General features: G+C 37.8%; 2 protein-coding genes across 6 annotated transcripts in view; one reads left to right on the top strand and one right to left on the bottom strand.

The window, feature by feature from the left end:
- LOC105279293 (tensin) overlaps positions 1 to 21,825 on the bottom strand; it is a 161,423-nt gene that overhangs the window by 128,488 nt on the left and 11,110 nt on the right. The gene's annotated exons all lie outside the window — the stretch shown is intronic.
- Positions 2,000 to 7,301, top strand: LOC105282116 (putative sodium-dependent multivitamin transporter). Its single transcript, XM_011343854.3, has 7 exons — positions 2,000 to 2,474; positions 2,705 to 2,836; positions 3,427 to 3,648; positions 4,016 to 4,359; positions 4,492 to 4,611; positions 4,826 to 5,491; positions 6,559 to 7,301. Exons 1-7 carry the CDS (start codon positions 2,469 to 2,471, stop codon positions 6,818 to 6,820), a joined length of 1,752 nt encoding a protein of 583 aa, XP_011342156.1. The 5' UTR covers positions 2,000 to 2,468; the 3' UTR covers positions 6,821 to 7,301.

Raw genomic sequence — 21,825 nt, 5'->3', positions numbered from 1 at the left:
TAATCAATGAACGAATAATAGTTGTGAGCAATGCTTGGTGACGGCGCAAGTAGTAATTTAATCTTCAGAAGGTACAGGTAAACGTTTCGGTCTACTCGTTAGACCATCTTCAGTACACTTTAACAATAAACACGTTGAGACAGATAATTAAAATCCAATATAAATCAACAAATGTAATATCAGATACATACCAAGATAAATTCAATGAGCATATAAATCATAAAGTTGGCCCATGAACAACGTAAAAAACATTCACATCGCTGAATCTAGTTGTCACCTTAAGTCACGTTAAAATAAAGTTAATAAAATAGGTCAAAAAATGTAAAATATTAAATAAACTGTCATATACACACTATTTCAAACAACCTATACAGCGCAAAAATAAATTACAGGAACATAGCCTGCGACATCCTACTAATCCCGCTTTCACAGTAAGAATAACATGTACGAATAGCACGGCGAAAATCGAACTCAGTCAACAGTCGTACATACAAACCAAAAACACCGAGACAAAGTCAAAGAGGTGAAAACATGTTTAAAATAGGGAGATAGTCATCTGATAGAAATTCTGTGTCATTTTCTAGATTTAATGGCTTTAATTGTCTTTTTATATTCACCATTTCCGAAACTAACCTTTTTTTATATGATCCTTCTTTGTCTAGAATTTGCACATCATCCCGGTCGAAATTATGTCCAGAACTCAATCTATGAGTCGAAATAACCGACGGGGAACCAAACTTTTTGTTTATGTCTTTTCTGTGCTCATTTACTCTAGTTCGGAGCTATCTTTTTGTTTGACCGACGTAAGTGAATATAAAAAGACAATTAAAGCCATTAAATCTAGAAAATGACACAGAATTTCTATCAGATGACTATCTCCCTATTTTAAACATGTTTTCACCTCTTTGACTTTGTCTCGGTGTTTTTGGTTTGTATGTACGACTGTTGACTGAGTTCGATTTTCGCCGTGCTATTCGTACATGTTATTCTTACTGTGAAAGCGGGATTAGTAGGATGTCGCAGGCTATGTTCCTGTAATTTATTTTTGCGCTGTATAGGTTGTTTGAAATAGTGTGTATATGACAGTTTATTTAATATTTTACATTTTTTGACCTATTTTAGTAACTTTATTTTAACGTGACTTAAGGTGACAACTAGATTCAGCGATGTGAATGTTTTTTACGTTGTTCATGGGCCAACTTTATGATTTATATGCTCATTGAATTTATCTTGGTATGTATCTGATATTACATTTGTTGATTTATATTGGATTTTAATTATCTGTCTCAACGTGTTTATTGTTAAAGTGTACTGAAGATGGTCTAACGAGTAGACCGAAACGTTTACCTGTACTTTCTGAAGAATAAACCACCTGTACCTTCTGAAGATTAAATTACTACTTGCGCCGTCACCAAGCATTGCTCACAACTATTATTCGTTCATTTACTATATTTATATTTTATTTTTATATTTTATATCTTTAATTCTTACGATTTCTTTAAAATTATGAGCTACATTTATTGCATTTTAGATTCAGAAGTGCTTGCAAAAGGATTGTACGCAATTGACCCGCGTAAAGATCTTTGATATTGTACATGACATTTACAATATAACATCAATAAAAATATATCTTCAAAATCTAATTTAATTATTAATTAATTAATTAAATTTATCGTTTAAGTGGATCCAAATATGAATATCTTTCGGCGAATATTTCGTTTCTTTCTATTTCGCGGCTGTTAAATGAATCGATCCATCAGACCGGTTAGCACGTGTAGATAATCATCTTGAACGCTATCATCTATGGCACATTAAATTAACGTTAAGCCTTATCCAATGATCGCAATATAATATTTCCTCAAGATCCAATGTGTTGCAACCAGTATTTCCAATATTGTAGCTATCTATCGATCAGTGTTCAACACTTATAAATTGTTGGCTCGAAGGATTTTATACACTATAAACTATATATATTATAAAATATTATATACTACAAATAATATTTTTTATTTTCGCATATCTTGTTACGTAATTTAGCTTAAGTTAAATCTAGGTTAATATTCATGCTCTTCACATAAATCAACTTTTCCTTTGTCTGACTATAATTAGCACAAAGTGTATGTTATTACATTTGATGTACCGCTGAAAATTCTGTGCTTTGCGTGCAACACTAAATGTGCCGAGCAATTCTTTACGTAATGAAATGTCCCTTGCGTTTTACAGATGACAGAAACAGACGCATTCATTAGTGAGACCTTGTCGAATACTCGTGAACAGTCGAATCTTTATTCTGTTGGGTGTTTTCATAATGTACCAAACTTAGCAGAAATTTGTTATTCTGATCAAAAATATTCACTAATGTTTAAAAATATCTAATTGGAGCTAAGTTGAAACTAAGTTACGCCAAGTTGAACTAAGCGAAGCTTTGTGTCACAAGTGGATAGTGTTCTCAGTATAAATCTTGTAAAATGGACGTAAGTATTAACTATTAATTATGATTTTTGAGTGGAATTGTTATCAAGGTAAACACTTTTCAAGTATTTGAAGAAGTAATAGTACAGAAACATTCAATGCTGCTTCTACTTTGTCATCAACCATGAGAAGCTAGATTATTATTGGAAAATTCAATCTGAAATTTCTGTTATTAATTTCCGATAAATTATAATAAAGATAAATTTACTTTAGTATTCTCTTGTTTATACAGACATCATTTGTCGAGGGCGAGACACGTGTACTGCAATGGCAGGATTATCTCATTATCACTGGAGTCATGTCGGTCTCCATCTTCATCGGAATTTACTATCGGTTCAGCGGTGGTCGACAACGTACAGCAGCGGTCAGTTTTTAAAAAGTCAATTTCTACACTCCAGACAAATTCGGCATTATATCAATTCGATCGTAATAATCTGCGTGTGAATCATACAAATGTCGTTATGCAATCGGCCTTATTTGGATAGAAATACTACTGTGTAATATCTGTGTAAGTTATGAGGCATTGGCCGCTAATAAATTAAGTCCCGTTGATTTTCTGAAAACTCGACGTGTTAATTAACGTTACACCGTTACGATTCCGCTAAATAACTTGCTGAAATTTATCGATTTACGAAACTGATCGGTAATGCATAAATTTTCAATGTCGCAAAAAACTATAAAGTCTTTTAACGTAGCTAGTATCGAAATCGCGAAATTATATCTTTGGTTGAATGATTGTCACAAAAAATTTTTACAAAACTTTGGTTTTACTAGAAGAATATTATGTCGATTAATTTTATCTATCTCATTATTAAATGACGTACGCTAGGTGATTATTTTTGTGGGAAGTTTCGAATGGGAAGTTGTGCATCATAAACGATTCGTAATTCATAAACAATTCGTTTTTCGTGCATAAGCTTGTTAGTTAATTAATCGCATAATTATCACCTACAGGAGTACTTCTCTGCAGACAACTCGATGGGAATCTTTCCTCTTGCGGTTGCCATGATGGCTTCCCAAATATCAGCAGTTAGCATGCTTGGGATGAGCGGGGAAACTTACATTCGTGGTTCGACCATTGTATTTTTGTATATCTGCAGCATTTTTGTCATTCCAATTATAAGTTTCTGTCATCTACCAGTTTTCTTCGAGATAAAGGTCGTAAGCATCTACGAGGTAATTGCCGGATTCTTCGCTTGAGAATCATCATCTACTAATCTAGTAGCTAATGACATAATTCTCTGAAAACGTTTGCGCAAATATAATATACATATACCAATAATAAAAATATATAACAATAAAACGCATGAAAAATGTGCTATAGTCAAATTTTATAAAATAATAAAACGATAAAGAATATAAAGTTCATTCGATATTACGAAATATTGAAAACAAAATCTTTCGAAGTCCCGAAATAATTTGCAAACTAATTTCTTTCATCTTAAGTAGTCGGTTTCTAAACAAGTTGCAACAAGAAATTTTTGCGCGTCATAAATTTACCTATTCATTAAAGTTAAAACAATTTCTGGTTTCTTGCTGCCAGTACCTAGAGAAACGATTCGGATTGTATATGCGGCTGTTGGTGAGCGCGGCTAACTTTACCGAGACGATGTTACTGACTGGTGTGATGCTGTACGCTCCTTCATTAGCTCTCGAAGCTACCACAGGCCTATCCAGTACCATGAGTATTTTGATACTCGCCATAATCTGTACCTTCTACTCCACGATAGGCGGCATCAAAGCGGTTCTGGTTACCGATATTTTCCAGGGTTTTCTGATGTTCATTGCTCTCGGTACTATCATTGGCATTATTGCCATGAACATTGACGATGGAATCATTGGCATCTGGCGTATCGCACAAGAAGATAATCGTCTCGATTTTTCTAAGTAAGTTGGAACGATCAATATCAATCACCAATTTATTTTTTGTACACCAATTATTCCTATATCCCGCAAATGATGTAATATATTATGTTTTATCAAAAGTTTAACATAATAAATATTTTTCAATATTCTTAGTTGGAGTTTAGATCCAACCATACAATACACATGCTGGAGTACTTTACTTGGTGGAGCAGCAATATTTCTATCCTTCTTTGCAGTGAATCAAGTGCAGATTCAACGTTTAATGACCACTAAGTACGTTATTTCTAGAATAAATATATTCATATATCAAAATTATCAAATGTAGCATAAAATTTAAGAAAAAAACGTGTCAAGTTATTGCTCGTAATTATTTTACTTATGTGGATATATTTATAAGTTTTAAACACGCAATATAACATGTTAAAATATAATAAATTAAAATAAAAAATGAATTAATTGAAACAAAATTATTTATTCATTTTCGCAGGAAACTAAAAGTGGCTAGACAAGCCCTATTGTGGTGCACTCCTTTGATAGTACTAATAGGAGTTTTGACGTGTTTCGCCGGACTGTCAATCTACGCGGTCTATAGAAACTGCGATCCTGTTGCTTCCGGCAAGATAAACACCTACGACAAAATATTGCCGTACTTCTCCGCAGAGAGGTTGACACCCGGAGTGGTCGGCATTATCGTCTCCGGCATTTTCAGCGCTAGTCTGAGCACAATCTCCGCCATGATGAATTCATTAGCCGCGGTAGCGCTCGAGGATTACGTGAAACCACTGCATCGAAAATTCGGAGCAGATTTTTCTGACCAGAAGGCCACCTTCACAGCCAAGGCGCTCACCCTTATAAACGGTGTCATTTGCTTGTTCTTGGCGTTAATAGCAAAGACAATGGGCACGCTAGTAGTCATCGCTATCAGCATACACGGAGCCATTGGCGGACCGATTTTAGGCATCTTTACTCTCGGAATGTTTAGTGAGACCGCTAATGAGCTGGGAACCATCATTGGCATGATTACGGCACTAGTTGTTTGCTTGTGGGCTGCTTTCGGAAAACCGAAACCACCCATTCCATCATTGCCAGTATCGATCGAAGGTTGCGCGAATTCTACAATGTTAATGCTTGCTGATCAAGTTAGTTCCAACAGGTAAGCTATTTTTAAAAATCGCTTTAAAGTAATTTATTAGCGACTAGATATTAATCAAATATGACGAACATTTAGATTTTTGAGTAATTTTTCAATTAAGAGCCATTAAAAAATGCTGCATTTAAACAATACTTTTTCATGTATCTTTTGTTATCAAGATAAAAATCAACAAAAATTTTCAATTTATTCTTCAAATGTTAAATTTACTGTCATAAAACATAAAACATTTTTTTCATTGAAGATTTCAATTCGGAAATCGCGTATTCGACTGCCTAAATATTAACATTGTAATACTAGCAGTACGTGTGATACAGATTATGACTGCCAGTTATTTTTCGCTTGCCATAGACCGATGAATGTAACGAACATATGTAAATTTACCTAAGTTGAGGGAAACAGTTAGAGGAGAAAGAGCACAGCTCGATTTTATGCATGCCGCATGGCATGAATCGCACGATGATTAGAATATGAATCAGTGCAATAAATCGCTTTATCGCAGCCCTACAAAATTTGCGAAACAACGATGTTCTTAATAAACGCGAAGATTCCGCGTTACTGTAATTATATGTGAGTTAAGCGTCACTTCTTTATTTCTTTTACACTCGACATTTTCTCATGAACGATAATCGCACTATTCGGCATTCCCACGATAATAAATAATTGCTAATTGCACCATTAATAAACAGAAATTACGGTTGTCTCCCGGAATCTTCACTGTGCCGTTATTAGCGGGATTAGATGTGTTATTGCTTTCTCTTTGTCGGCGCGAATTAGCGTAAATCAATGGCTCTATTTTCAACGATATGAGGCATTAAGAAGTCATTTGCATAGTGATAAAAATGAACGGTGTTTCTTTTATTTTATTAAATTTAATTGAAATTTCATCGCTAGAGAGATGTTTTATTAATTAGACATTTTATACTATCAACATATTATTTATATTTAATATATGTGTGAAAAAAAGAATTTAATTTAACTTTCATTTAATGAGAAAATATGGTCTTATCAAACAGGATAAAATCATGATTTATTCATTTTTTATAATTGGCTTATTTCTTTCTTTGCAGTACTCTCCAACCAGATCCATCGTCATACTTTTATTTGTATCGTATATCCTACTTGTGGTATAATCCCATAGGACTGACAATTACTTTAGTAGTTGGATATGTGGCAAGCCTTGTAGTACGAGTTATCCAACGCAAAACCAATATCGAACACGATCCAAGTTTGTTTGTGCCATTTCTGGCCGCTAGGATCAGACGGCGACGCCAAGACGCGGAGAAAACCACGAACAGTCAGCTTTTTGTTTTAGAACCCTATGTAAGATGATGCTTTCTCGATTAAATAACATAAATAATCAGTTTTAAAGTACATATTATTATCTCAAATTTTTCAACTTAATTGATTGGATGTTTATTTAGTACTTGATAGAATAAGAATAAGTAAATTGTAAAATTAAATTAAGTTATAATATAAAAACTGATTTTTATTAAAGATTAATATTATTATTAGATTAATAAAATTAATTTAATAAGTATTTACATGTACATGATTATCACAATATTGTTAATAGTTGATTGATCATAAACATACTATCATACATTAAATCATATTCTCTCTCTTACATATGTAAGGTTATTTATATTATTATAGTATATATTATTATATATAATATATATTATCATGATAAAACTATAACTTTTTTTATCACATAAAATAAAAAGAATGCTGTATGATATTCCTTATATAACACTCATTTTTTGATACATGTACAAACATATTGAAAATAAAATTATCGTTTGCATGATGATATTATCAAGAAACTCTTAACGACACAACACGCAAGCTTTCGTTTTGCAGATAATTTTTATGTTGTTGATTTACGCAATTACCGGCCACAGGGCTATTATCCAATTACAAGGGAAGCGCGCGGGAGCCTGTCTGCAAATCAGTCTGCGACAGTTCACTGTGATGAATGTCGACAGGCTCGAGCGAAATTCGCGAGCACCAGTTTTTCGGTTGGGAAAGAGGGAGCTTGGTTCCTGCATTAATTTGCAATTTAACGAGCGCCGATTGGCGGAAAAGAGTGTGACGGGATAATGCGGCATGTGGGTTGGTTCAACGTCGACGACCACGGCGATTTAAACGGGACGATTTCGCCGAACGTGTTGCCGCCGAAATTGGCGCGACTTATCTCATAATCGCGTATGGCCAATTACCGTATCCAGCACGGGTAGGCCTTTAATTCGTTTAATCGAGGTTCATCTGTGCACAGGGACGTTGTTGCCCCCTACATGGCGCATGATTGCACGATGAAAAAAAAGGAGGAGTAATTGGTACGTTGTCGGGAGCTCGTGTTCGAGTTGCTGTTACAGCGAGTTCGTACTAGAACTTCATGTTGATCTTTTTATTTTTATAAACTGATTTTGTGATATTCACATCCAAAAGTCTAAATGAGAGACGAATCATTTCATTGTCAGATTAAAGAAATTAATTGATTTTCGTACATCTTGTAAAGTATAAATATACATCATACGCTTCTCTTTGCCTCTCTTTCTCTCTCTTTTTCTCTCATTTATGTAAAACATAATGCAAACGCAATTCTGACGCGCTATAAATATACAAATAATACAATTAATAAAATAGAAATTAATACAATCTTTATATTACAAAAAAACCATTGAATTTCAATTTACATTCGGAATAACGTTTTCGAATGCCGTTCACGTAACGTAAATTCCACGAATCGAAACACAGATCAATTTTTCCCATGCGATCTTCCCTAGCACTTATCACTTTGATCTACACGGTAGGCTCACCGTTATCGCGTGTGCATCTCGTTGCATTTTCACGATGACTCGCAGCATCACGGTGGGATCGGTTGGGAGGACTCGCAAGTGGGTACCGGAGGGCGATACATATAGAAATGCGCATACGTACGAGCACAATGACTAAAACTTTCGTTCCACCCCCGTCTATCCCTGCGTGCGTGATTCGCGGGCTTACATTTAAAATTGAAATCACGAGTTCCGGTGGGTCGGACTTCATACTGCGGCATTCCGTCGATCTTGATCATTGACGCGTTCCTTTTTGTGTATTTCACCCTTTCTCATACCCTTTTCACCCAAGCCATTCCCTTTTTTTCTGCCGTCCATCGACGCTGCTCGCGCGAACCGCGTGAATATGCATGAATTGTCTGGCGCACGGCCAGGACGAATTTCAAAGCAGAAATCCGGCCGACCGGTTCATTCATCGGCGAGGCCGGACGAGTTTACGCTGCGACGGACTGTTTACTCTCGAGGGAAGAGAAATTTTTGAACGCCTTCGAAAGTTTCGGGGTTGAATACATTTCCAGTTTTACAATCGAATGACCAACAGTGTTATCCAAAAGCTATGGTATATAAGTTTTTTTCTTTTTATACTATTACTACAGGATGCGTTATTGGCAAATATGACAAATGTGATATCGAGTGCGGAGATCAATGAAATTGTTTCTGGTGGACTAAAGAACGAGCAATGTGTGATAAAAATTATTTTCATCACACGGTGCATCATTACGATATTTCTTGATATCGTTGTTTCTCAATTTCGACAAAATAATCGTGATATTCCAAAGTATTCGCCGTTGCAAAGAGTTTACACTTCGTGCCCGGATCCCGGGTCTTCCGCGATAACCTATGGAAAAGACAGTTGGTGCACACACGCGATGCAGATGCTGCATTTGTGCAGAATTCAGTGGTCCAGCCGGCCCATGCATTATAGGGAATACGATATCCATCTCACGTCAAGATCTGCGGACCTTACGGCTGCCGTACGGCACCTACTTGCAGCAAAACAACGAAAAACGATGGCGCATTTTGTGGAAACTTAGAATCGCACGTAGCGTGTGCACGGTGTGTGCTACTTGTAGCCACAGCAATCTGATCGGCAGCTGGCTTTATACAAAATTTATCCACATCATTTTTAACAAAAAAGCAATAATTCCATAGCCCTGAACTATTTAAGAATTGATGAACAAATATCCAGAGAACATTGCAAAGACGGATAAAATTTAATATACACTTTAAAGCTTTCAACTGCCTTTCAGAATTCGCATCTCTTGAAAATCTTCTGAAATTGTCTCGTTTCTATTAATATAACCGTTCCTATAACTGGTTGCATAAGTGAAGCTACCGTCTTTTGCCTTGAATCGAATCTACGATTGGCGCCATATTGGTCGAAGCCTAGACACGTTATTACGGAAACGGCCCCGAGGTCTATGCTGGAACGAACGAACGATGCAAGTTGCAAGATGGTCAGTTGCAGTTGCCTTGCAGCGAGCCCTTCCTGTCGATTTAACCGCAAAACTGCCCGGCGGGCGGGCCTCTTATCTTGAACTTAAGTGCAGCTTGCAGCTCGCCACCGTGTCCCGATCGGCTGTTCGTAACGGCGCAATGGGATTCACGAACCGATCCGTGTGAAATGATGGCTACCGGGAAGAACACGGCGCAGGGGCGGATTAACGTACCAGGAACGATCACGAATTGACTTGTAAAACGGAAAGAGCGTCCAGGAATATCGATCCCCCGCTCACTTCAAATATGGACCTGATCGTCTATGCCGGCTCATACGTTATCCCGCGGGAGACAGGAATACGTAACACACAGAAGCGCATAGAGCCATGGGAAATGATTCCTCGTCGAGCCAGAGGATAAAACACGATTTCCAATGGAATAATTTGGTTCTCTTTATAAATCTGCGCCAATTCACCACCCAGGTAAATTCTAGTTTAAGAACTAATTCTAGTTTAAAACTGTTACAGTAATACCGTGAAGATGCGTTAATTCAAATAATAATTCGTGATAGTTTTCTATCTGGATGAATGAAGGACATTCTTTAGATATTGAGAGAAATTACATACAACATAGCTTTTAGAAATGCAGACTGTTGCTACAGCGAGTTTATGGCCTGCCGCAGGCAGGCATGCAGCTGATACTTCCATCTGCCATGATCTTATTGCTCTCCCGCATTTATTGTGCGGGGCATTTGTTGGCACTTTGTCGGCGAGCTCGTTATACTCCAGCTGAGCGAAGTGTTCGACGCATCGAACTTGATCGGTCTATTGTTAGCGGGCGTAGTCACGCAACGGACACCCGATCGTTTCATCCGGATCGGCAAATCGTTTCCAGCCCTTTGGTTTGACAAACTTGTTTTCGTTGAACGCGTTTTACAAATACTGCTCCGTGCAGTCATCGTAACACCTCACGCAGGGCATTGTTGCATTCTTCATTGTCAACGTCATCGTTTAAAGGTTCGTCGATATTGGTGCAGTAATCCACAAATGTTGGTCGATACAAGAAACAAATTTTGCAATTCGAACAATAAAATCGCAGCTATGAAAAATACGGTGTGATCAAGCCAATATAATTGTACAATTATATAATTTCTTTATAGTAAAACGTAAAGTGAACGACGAATTGGAGAATTTACGCAGTAGTAATTTCCAGTGCCACCCATGGCGAGCATAGCATGACGTATCGTGTTTTTACGCGACCGGAAGGGAAGTTGTCAGTTACAACTTGAAACCGTAGCACTACATAACGTTTAGCGCAGCTTAAAAAACAACCCTTAATCATTTTAACGTTCCTTTATTAGAAAGGACTGTTCAAACAGCAGGTCGACCGATATTCTCACGCGCCCTTTTTAGGGCGTGGATGTGCCTGCGTCAACAAACATCTACCTTCTAAACACGACCTCTCTTCAGCGTGCGATGTTCGGTCTGCTATCGGGCAGACGTGTCGATTACGTTTTATATGTATGTGAAGCATGCGTCTGCTGATGACACGTATGAACAGAACGCCGCACAGTCACATAAGATTAATTACCGTCGATTCCGCGTGGAACCGATTCTTCCTGTCCGGAAATGGCGTAAATTATGGCGTCATATCACACATTCACATATCACATATTTCATTTTTACTGGGAGAAATGAATCGCGCCTCGGTAATGCATTTAATGATTTACTTGACCGGCAAGCATTTACAAATTGAATATTCTTTGGTCTATGAGAGAGAGTACATGCATTTAATAATTGCAAGATATTTATGAAAGTAAAATGTTTTTGCAATACATAAAATAACGTACACACAGTATGAATTGTTAATAAAATTAAAAACTGAAAATTTTATGATAAAATACATCTTGACATCAAGATCTTATTTTTAATTTATTGATTTATGTAAATGCATTGCGATATTTTATTACAAAATAAAATATCACTGTAATATTTTATTACAAAAGTCGTTTGTTACATACGTGTGTGAAATATAAAATCTTTTCAACGGCAAGTGACATTTCACGACATGCATTCAATTTAATGAACCAGGAGATGGACCATACATAATTTTCTCACTATAAAATGAAATGGCGCTTTCATATATATGAATATGTACGATACGTAGCACGTTTTTGTCGAAGATTTATACTGTGGCATTTCGCTCCTTAATGTGAAATCAATTTGTCGTTGTAAAGTAAATGTTTTTTATGGTACTGTTATAATAATAATCCCTCAGAAAGGTCAAGTGAGTCGAGTGAGCAAAGCGGAGATTACACGCGGCTTAGAAAGCATCGCGATCTTTAATAATACGCTCTTCTTGATTCTGGATAATTTGTCAGTATAGTACATGAAAATGGTAAAGAAAGAATCACTAACTTCGAGTAAGAAACTGCGCTCTAATGTACTCTCAACGATATAATTGCAAATATTTTCCCGCGCACGAGAGCACGAAAGCACGAGAGCACGGGAAAACACCACTGTTTCCAACAAACGCCTCAATTTACTCGTATCAGTATCGCTCTTGCAGTCAACTACGATGTAATAACGTTAGAATGATCTTTAATTCAATGGATTGCAACCTTACTTGTACTTAACTCACGATGTACGTGATTACCGACAAGATCGAGATAATGATAGTCTCTGAAGGAACGTAAAAGTATACGAGGAGTCATTGTGACTGTAAAATGCTAGTGCTTGAATTAATGTAATATTAACACATTTTTCAGACATACTGTGTACACGCACATACGCTTATTGTTTAATCACATTGTAAGGCAGCTGCTCGGAAAAATTAAACCGCTACATTGAGAGCGCTCAGCTTGAGGCAGCCGATCGTCTTAGCAAGCTCGTAAATTGGTCTTTATCAGTAATCAAAAAATTCGACTTCCGCGTGGTAAGAGATACGAGTACAAACGTTTTAGTACGTAGCGGCATTCTTCAAAGCAGTCGCGTGGTGTGCGTGCACGGAACCGGCCATTCAAAGCCATTCACTGTGAATTCCAAACGAGCCCGTCCACAAAGTACGGCTGATTAAAGAAGCATTTCCATACCTTCTCTATATTCTCGCTGAGCATTGCAATACACATTGTAGAAAGTGAAATTGTTTCATTGATAAGTTCAATAAAAACAATTCAAATTATTGATTACTGGAAGGTATATGCAATGCGTCACTAATCGATTTCGAGAATTCCGCCCGACTTTTGACACGTTTTTCCTACTTATGTAATGCGGTCGTTGCACCGAACCGTCTAAAATTAACGGTCAGTTTACGTCTACATGTGTGTTATTGGTGTTCAGCCACCGATTGCTATTATTGGCGAAATCACGTAGTCAAATAGCATGTGCTAGGAACTAGGAATGTAGAAGGAGAATATTTCCGCAAATCCTGTAAGTGTAATTCATTCGAATACTCTTAGTATCGAATTTGTTTAAAAAAATCAAGAAGGTAGATAAGATACTATTAGAATATCTTTTCAAAAACACATTAACAATAAAATATAATTTTGAATTAAAAACTTTATTAATTATATTGTATGATTTTTTATATATAATATGTTATACTTAGTGTAGAATAATACGATCTAAGATGTAAGAATTCCGAGCAAATTCCTTCAATGATTCGCAGCCGGATCACTATAAGCCGCAATCGTGACGCGCACGGGGTCTTGTTCAAGAAATGCACTGAGGTATGCATCCGGTTTGTGAAAGAAGTTCTCGTTATTCCTTCTGTAACTGACCGATTATGTAAAGCGAGTTTCCACGGGTGGCCTCGCAATCGTGCTCGTATTCTTATGCAGGGCACACCGCCTCGTCTTCTACAGGGCGCAATTGCGCGGGCGTTTCTACAGATCCATCTGTTGAGACCTATCAATCCCTATTCTATCAAAGTCGTGATTTTGTCAGATGGTATCATTTGTACATGAATAAGCCTTTCAATTTTTGTGTAAGAATAATGATTAAAAGTGTCGACTGCCTTGTCAATGTAAAGCTCTGTAGAGAAAAGCAACTTGATTTTTTAATAATTAATTACAATAATACTTTAATAATTAAATTACAATAATATACACATGGTATATTTAATGATTATCCTCATTCTGGTTTGAGTCTCCCGATTTTGCAGGTAACATGTTTGTGTTAATGGCCGCAGTTACATTTCGTTAGGGCCCATGTGTTTCTCAAATAACGGCATCATATTTTCGCCGACAAACAATCACTGTTCCAGGAACACGTACTACCAGTAAACACGGTCCTAACTCAAAACGAAAAGCACTCTTGACTAAACGACCGGACCATTGTTCTTGCGAGATGTTTGCATGTGTGGAATAACGCATTGAAACGCGAAAAGGCGGTATCCTCTTCAGGGGCCGACGACGAACATCATCCGAAGTATCGCCGTCGACCGCACGGACCATCCGGTCGACACGAGCCATAAAACTACGTTCTTTGTTCACACGCGCGTGGCCGGCCTGTCGTGTGGCTGAAAGCTGAATTTCTCAACCGCTAGTAATCTATTGTCCAAGTATCAGGCACTCGTAAAATCACGAGTCACATGTCGAATATATTTAGTCTTATCGATACGGTTTCAAAAAATAATCGCCGTAGCAGTATCACATTCTGTTGGAGATCGGATATATAAATTAAATACTTATATTTATATAAATTAAAGAAGAATTTTTATCTATAAGTAAAATAAAAATATTTTTTCTTAGCACAAGGGTATATTCTTTATATTTATTATTCGACAAAGACAAACGTGTGTGTGAAGCTGGCGTATTATTTCGCGGAAAATCATTAATTATTGAGAGTTCTGGCTCCCTTTTTAATAGTTCTAGAGTTCCTGATAGGTTAAACACATAGTTCTGGCCATTAAAGCGAAAAAATCGCATAGTGCAAAGTGAGACGCCAACTTCACGCAGCGTCTCACTTTGTCCTGCGACAGTTTCCGCCATAATTCCGGCTAGATTTTAAAAGATCTACAGTTCTATATGAGTTCTAGAAAGAGTTCTAGCGAAAAAATTTTTTTTTCATCTTTTCATAATTATTAAAGCTAAAAAATGTTTAAGGGAATGACGACTGGTTAATTTCAGAGAGTTCTGTGCTTTATGAAATATTTCTCGTGTAGTTCTGAACATATTTAACCATTTTCCAAAGAGTTCTGAATGCAAACATTAACAATTATTTAATAAAAAATTGTTATCGTCCGAGAAAGACGTATCTACGGAGATATATGTGAGACGCTGGTCGATTTTCGAGAGTTCTGCTTATTCTAAAACAGTTCTCGTATAGTTCGGGACATGTACAATGCCTTTCCAAAGAGTTCTGATAGGAACGATTAGAAAATTTTTTTAAAAATTATTTCGCCCAAAGAGTGGACGTTTTCGACTTTACCAGTGAGACGCTGGTTGATTATCGAGAGTTCTGCTTATTCTAAAATACTTTTCGTATAGTTCCACACGTAATTATGAATTTCCTAAAGAGAAATGATACGCCAGCTTCACACACACACAAGCAAACTTCCTGCCACTTTTATACTCTTGGGACACTTTTATACTCTTTTTGCTATTGAACACAAACGTCACGCGGATGAATTAAGGGAAATTCTACGTGATCCAAAGAAAGCAAGGATACTTTCAAAGAATTTCCAGGACGAAATTTTTCCTTGCGGCTTACCGCAGTAGGTTGTCAGTGCGGATGAAGCGAGGTGCATCGGATAGTATAATATATATTTAAATAAATAATGCTGCGCTAATATGTCGTCACATCGCGAGAGCACGTTCGCCGGCTAGAAGGGGGACTTTACGGTCATTCGACGATGAAATTCGTGCGTGCATGCTACCTTCAAGCAGCAGAAAGGATTTCACGGAATGCAGAGAAAGATCGTTATGCACGGTCCTTTCTCACTAGCATCACAAAGCTTTGCAGGAAACGAGAATTGGATTAATAAATTGAGATCTCACGTAACGCGAGAGAGCACTTTGTAGCATTAAACAGAACGTACAAACGTGCACGTGTAGATCCTATAATCAGATTTCTAAAACATGATTATACTTCGCTGTATAGTTTATTTCTGTATCCGTAATTTACTTGTCGGAATCTGTTGATTCCTACGAGCACGATACGTAACTTTGTGTTATTGGAGCAAAACGCTGCGAGATCAGAAATATCTCCCAGCGTATCCAGCGATCTAAAATATGAAGATGGAGGCAGCAACATACATCTACTGCTACGTCCGACTTTGATTTATTTGCATTATCATACTTAACGCGAGGTGTGTGATGGAAATACAAATCATTCTTTAAAGGAAGAATTAAATTGCGAAAATTATACGCGCGCAAATCGCCTCGCGCGCAAAGACGCGGAATAAATCGACGTTCCTCTGTAAAAGATCGCAGTTCGCTCGACGGATTTCAAAGTCACGATCGCGATAAGATTGAGAGCCGTTTCCGAGATGCATCCTGTAACATATGTCGCGACTGATGTGATGTGATCTCACGTAGGACTTCCACGGAAACGACGGTGTACGTGGAGAAAAAATGTATGGGAACGCTGCCGAGGGGGTGAAAGTATACGAACGAGCACTTGATAAATTCGTCGGGGAGGCGATGCACCGTGTCGCGATGCGCAACGTCAGGAGAGCTAGTGTTATTTATGGACGATTTAAGCGGCAACGGCACGATGCGGGTGCGTCTGTGTGCAATTCCGTGAAACATTCGGCTAGAATCGTTTGTACCGAGGATTCAAGACGCCGCTTCCGAGTAATCAGCGAATCTAGATGCACCGTGTCCAGTTTCGCGGATTAAGATCGTGTACGTTTCGAGTTACCGGAAGAAAAGCGGATTAAAGTAGTCAGCAATTAGAATTATACGGAGACTCACGTTGTTATATTCATAGAGATATAAATTTCATTGATAATCTAAAAATTCTGTTCTTTTCAAAAAAAGCAAAATTACCTCGATTATTCAAAGTCTCTAAAATTTTCGATTTATGTTAAAAGTTCAGTGAAGTGCAACGTACGTATTCAAGGGCCGCGATTAACGTGCTTCTTTGAACCCCCACGAAAACCGGTTCTCTTTTTCTCGTAGGTGTCGTCGCCGCCTAGATGCGCCCTGTGAAAGGTGTCACGTTCGATCATGTGTACTCCGCCGTTAGGGCGTAGCGTAGGTATTCAATAGCGAGAGAATGCGCTAAAAGAAAGAGGAAAGAACAGACAGACCGAGATCCAAGCATTCCCGACCTGCTCTAATCTGCCTGGCACTGAAAATCTGATGAGCTACTTCTTCTTCCCTACGTCGCGCCTCTTCCTGCCTTTTCTTTTCCCTCCTTTTTTCTAACGGACGATGTGACACCGTAACTCGAATGTTCTTGTAACGCAGCGATCTCGTACTTGTAACGCAGCAACTTAACTTAGAACGGAATTTCCTCGATCGATTAGTCTTGTTGTATACTTTATATCGGAGAAGGAAGAAGGGCAGAACTAAGTGAAGAAAATACAGGAAGTTTTCGTTTGATCTGCACTCGTATTGGATATCATCACATTCGTAAAAGCAGTTCGTTAATCGAGAAATCGGACTTTATGATGATCGAGGAACTATTCTCGTTACCGTATGGTAATCATCCTTTTGCATAAATGATCCCTAGATAGCTAGAGAGTGATTAAGTCTGATGTCTCTCAAGTAAAGTTAAAAGAGTTGGCCTAACTTTCTCAATTTATTTGAAAATGAATGACGATCATATCCATTAATGCAAATTTTTCAAAATCTGAAATGCTCTATTAAAACTACATTTTAATTATTCACGAATGTGTAAAATGCCCGAAAAACAGCAAAATTTGCGGTTTAGATTGGCTAAAATAAATTTCGGAATGAATTATTCAACAGTCAGTTTGTTAAAAAATATTTATTGATATGCTTTCGAAACTTTTGTGCGGAAGTTCTTTCGTAGAACTCGGGATGCATAGCAATTAAAACCACGCACACTGCCGCATCGACGCAACAACATGAGTAATGAGGATCGATCTTTTCGTGCAACGTCGAGGAACGCGCGAGAGCGTTCTTCCGTAGGAAAATCACGTAGGATAGTCCAGTTAACTGGATTTAAGTAGAGGTGAAATCCGCTACGGCTCGCGGTCGGATTCTCCGTATAAATCGAGACCCGTGATCGACGTGACGGACGCGGGGGAATAGCCGCGGTCAAGATAACCGGAGGTAATGACCATAATGGCGTAACCTTCTGAATTGTATAGAAAATATAGTTTCAACGGATTGCGCGGGACATCACCGGATGGTACGTGTCACGTAAATCGTTGTTATTACGGGATCGCAATATTGGTGGTTGCTACAAGACGAATTTTTCTGCGGTATTACACCTATGATTTAACTAGCGACGTAAGGAATGAATACGTTGATGCATCATGACTCTCTGTAATCTCGAAAATCAGTAATTTCCGATCAGATATTTCAATTGCTTCTATGCGCTACAAATAATTGTAGCTGTAATGCAACAGCTAATTTTTCATATCGCAGACTGATATCTTGCTACGTTCTTTAGATCTTAATAAAAGAAAATTTTCCTCTTATAAGTAGCCAAGGATGTTATGTAAAGAAAAATGATTATCATCTAGAACTCTACAATTTCTGTTGCATAATAACTTCTAATAAGAATAAATTAATATTGTATGTTGCGTTATCGCTTTGGACTCAATTTAAAATCACAATTTTATAAATTCTAATTTTAAAAATTTGACAAACATGCGACAGAATTACAATAATCGCTCCTTGTAGAACAATCTTAATAACGAGATGCATGATTGAGAAAGGAGAGGAATGTTGTTTCCGGCACATTGAATTTCTAGTCATCCAAGATTCATCCGGAAATTCCGTCCCGTAAATTAATTCCAGCTATAAATCCTGGTCTTCACCTTTGTTCTCGAGTAGCAAAGGGGATCGCGCGCTGTAATCGTGATTTTCATGGGAATCCAAGTGGCCGCCTTCACCCGTATAAGTCAGCACGCGACCATTACGTATACTTTGATCCTTCGATTCGATTGCGCGGCCCTTGTCGGGACTAATGGTCCAAACAGGAAGCGCAAGCGTGCCTCCACATTTATCCAGACGATCGAATTCCGTTCTCCTTTACACGCATGTTCTGCACTTTCGTGATGTAACGCGTATGTGGAAAATGCGCTTCTTTGATATATCGAATCGTCCTTTTCTTCTTAAAATTAACATAGCTTTTTTTAAATACAAAATCTGTACACAATATTGTACAGGAACTATTCTTTAACAGGAACTTCTTTACAAATATATTCGGTGTATATATGCAGGTATAAAATAATGCACGTGACAAATATCTCGTTTATTTTAGTACTGTTTAAATTAATATTTAAAATTTCTACTCATTTAATTGAAATGATAAGTATATATTTTTGTTACAAACGTGTAGATATCGTTTTATCTTAATTCCTCAAGCATCGAGCAAAGAGTAAACGTAATCCGAGAATTGTACGCCGAGGGATTGGGACGAGAGGTATTTTCCAAGGATTTAACGCAAGTGGTCTTAAATTGCGCGCACCTTGATATTTGGTCTCTCCGAATAGTGGTCTATCGTTTAGTCGCCCATTATCCTTGGGCTCATAGCTCGCCCGATATCATTGATGAAGTGAAACGCCCGGTCGGCATCGTAACCCGACGATAAATCGGCTGGCTAAGAGCTTCTCTATAATTCTGGAAACGATTATACAATCCATACTTTCAGTCTTGAAGAGTTTATCTGTCCTTTAGCGGCATTGATTGTTCATTGCTGAGTGCTAGGCTTATTAGCGATGCTGCGTTTCGAAAGTGTTAATTCCGCGGGTTGAGCATTTAATGCGCGGAAAAGTACAAGATTTCTTAGAAAAATAAAGAAATCTCGAAATCATGTAAGAATTCGAGAACTGGGAATGAAGAAATAAATCAGAGATATATATACGCAAGGTTCACAGACTAATTGGTTGTAGATTATTCCGCGTACGTTGAAAAGGCGAATGGAATGTTTTTTAACTGTATCTGAAAAAAGAGATTTTTTAAATTTCGCAATAACGCGGGAAAACGTTCACTCGTTTACTCGGAGATCCTTTTACAGCGCGGCGCGCAGTTTACTGATGAGAATGCAGATCGGAGAAGATGGTTCACAGGTGCGTGTCGCTCATAATTCAAAGAAAGACATTGCTTTGGGACATACGAGGGTGCCACCGAGGAGTCATGCAGAGCCCTATCTGATCGATTTAGCTAAACGCCTTCACTATATCACCCTTAACAGATCTTCACCTTTCACCCTCTCATATATGGCAGACCGTATTTCTCGCCTTACTCCGTGTTTCTTCGCAGCAACTCTGTTCTTTATAATATATACGGTGGCAACAAAACTAATGTCGCCGTTGTCTTGCATGAGAACAAAACCGTGAGAATTGTAGATCCTCTTTTGATTTGGCTATGATAACAATATGCAATAATTGTAGAATAATGGATAAAAAAAATCAACAATATTATTATATGTTTTCTCTTTTAATTAGATTTATTTATTATACATTTATTATACATTTTTGTTCATTTGTTATATTAAATTTAATAAACTCGCCCGGAGAAAAAACGCCCTAATTATGTCCACTTAAAATTCATTTATCTCGTCCAGCGCTATCAGGAGCAAATCAGTGGACTGCCTGTCGAAATCATCGTCGACTTGCGACATTTATCTTTCCTCGGTGGGCGCGTGGGCATCCCAAGAGGAGGAAAGGACCACTACCGCGGTTTGTTCACTGACGTGGAGGTCCTTAGTCTTCGCATTCTCCACCTCGGATGTGCCGTTAATTGTACGCGCACGCAAGAGACAGCACCTATTCATTACTTTGGTTATTTCATCCGGCAGTCGCAGCTGGCACTCTCGGTGCATAGGCACGACTCTGTGCGACGAATTCCAAGTTCCTTTCCGGGCTCGTCCTCATTACCGGCGTCGTTCCCTTCAGAAATCATGCGGCGACCCGCGCTCACCTCACCGTTGCGACGAGGGGAGTTCATCGAGCTGATTACTGGGGATCATGACGATCGCTGCCGACGTGGATACGGAAACGGAGTGCGAGCTCGGGAAATATTCTGGTGCTCGGCTGGAGAAAATATAATTGAGGGCTCCAGCAAGTCGAGGTCGCGTGTGCCGTTTTGTCTTCGCCGCGAGATTTGCTCGCTCTGCTATGCTACGATTTCGTTCGCTTATATTATCTGCTTATGCGATGCACGACGCAATTGTGCTTTCCGAAGCTGCACGGACAAGAGAAAATGTGATTACACGGGATCGAGCTGGGCCGTTGTTTTCGCTTCGAATAAGCAGGCGGACGTGTATAAATTTATTTTCTATTCACATTGTTGATTTATCTAATAAGCAATCAAGGAACTTGTCGTGTGTGTGGTATATACGCAACGTAAGAAAATAATTCACAGCATTGTTTATCCTGCACTTGTTAGTATACGATTCTCGATTTTTAAAAGAATCTAAATAATGTATTTATTATAACTACTGATAAATTTTTATAGAAAATACATCAAAACTTAAAAAATAATTTTTTACGACTTATATTAGCACTATTATCGTGTTTCAATAAAATAAATTTGAAAATAAAATATTTTCAAATAATAATTTTGCTTTCATGTTTCTGCGATAAATCTTTGCAAAATTCAATTACATTAATAAATCATGTTCTTCTTTTCCATTATTCATTTACAAGACACAGAACAATGTTATTAATGAAATCGTGATGACATGATATTTTTAGAAATATCATTCCCCTGCTACTTCTGGATTCTCATATAAACAAAGTCTCGAGTCATAATCGCGCGATAAACCGCGACTTATCCGCAATCCACGGAAAAAAGCGTCTGACAGTTGCGTGGCAGCTCTCACGAACGCTAAGAAACTCATTTAATATTCATAGATCGGTTTTTACGATCTCCGATTAACTGATCTTTTGGCGGTACCGAGACAAGCATTGTTA

This window comes from Ooceraea biroi, chromosome 7, assembly GCF_003672135.1.
Source record: "Ooceraea biroi isolate clonal line C1 chromosome 7, Obir_v5.4, whole genome shotgun sequence".
Taxonomy (NCBI): domain Eukaryota; kingdom Metazoa; phylum Arthropoda; class Insecta; order Hymenoptera; family Formicidae; genus Ooceraea; species Ooceraea biroi.
This window is presented reverse-complemented; position numbering and strand designations above follow the sequence as displayed.

Coding starts and splice junctions, on each gene's coding strand:
- LOC105282116 (XM_011343854.3), top strand. Junction 3,649..4,015: donor AGGTCGTAAGCATCTACGAG/GTAATTGCCGGA, acceptor TCTTGCTGCCAG/TACCTAGAGAAACGATTCGG. Junction 4,612..4,825: donor CAACGTTTAATGACCACTAA/GTACGTTATTTC, acceptor TCATTTTCGCAG/GAAACTAAAAGTGGCTAGAC.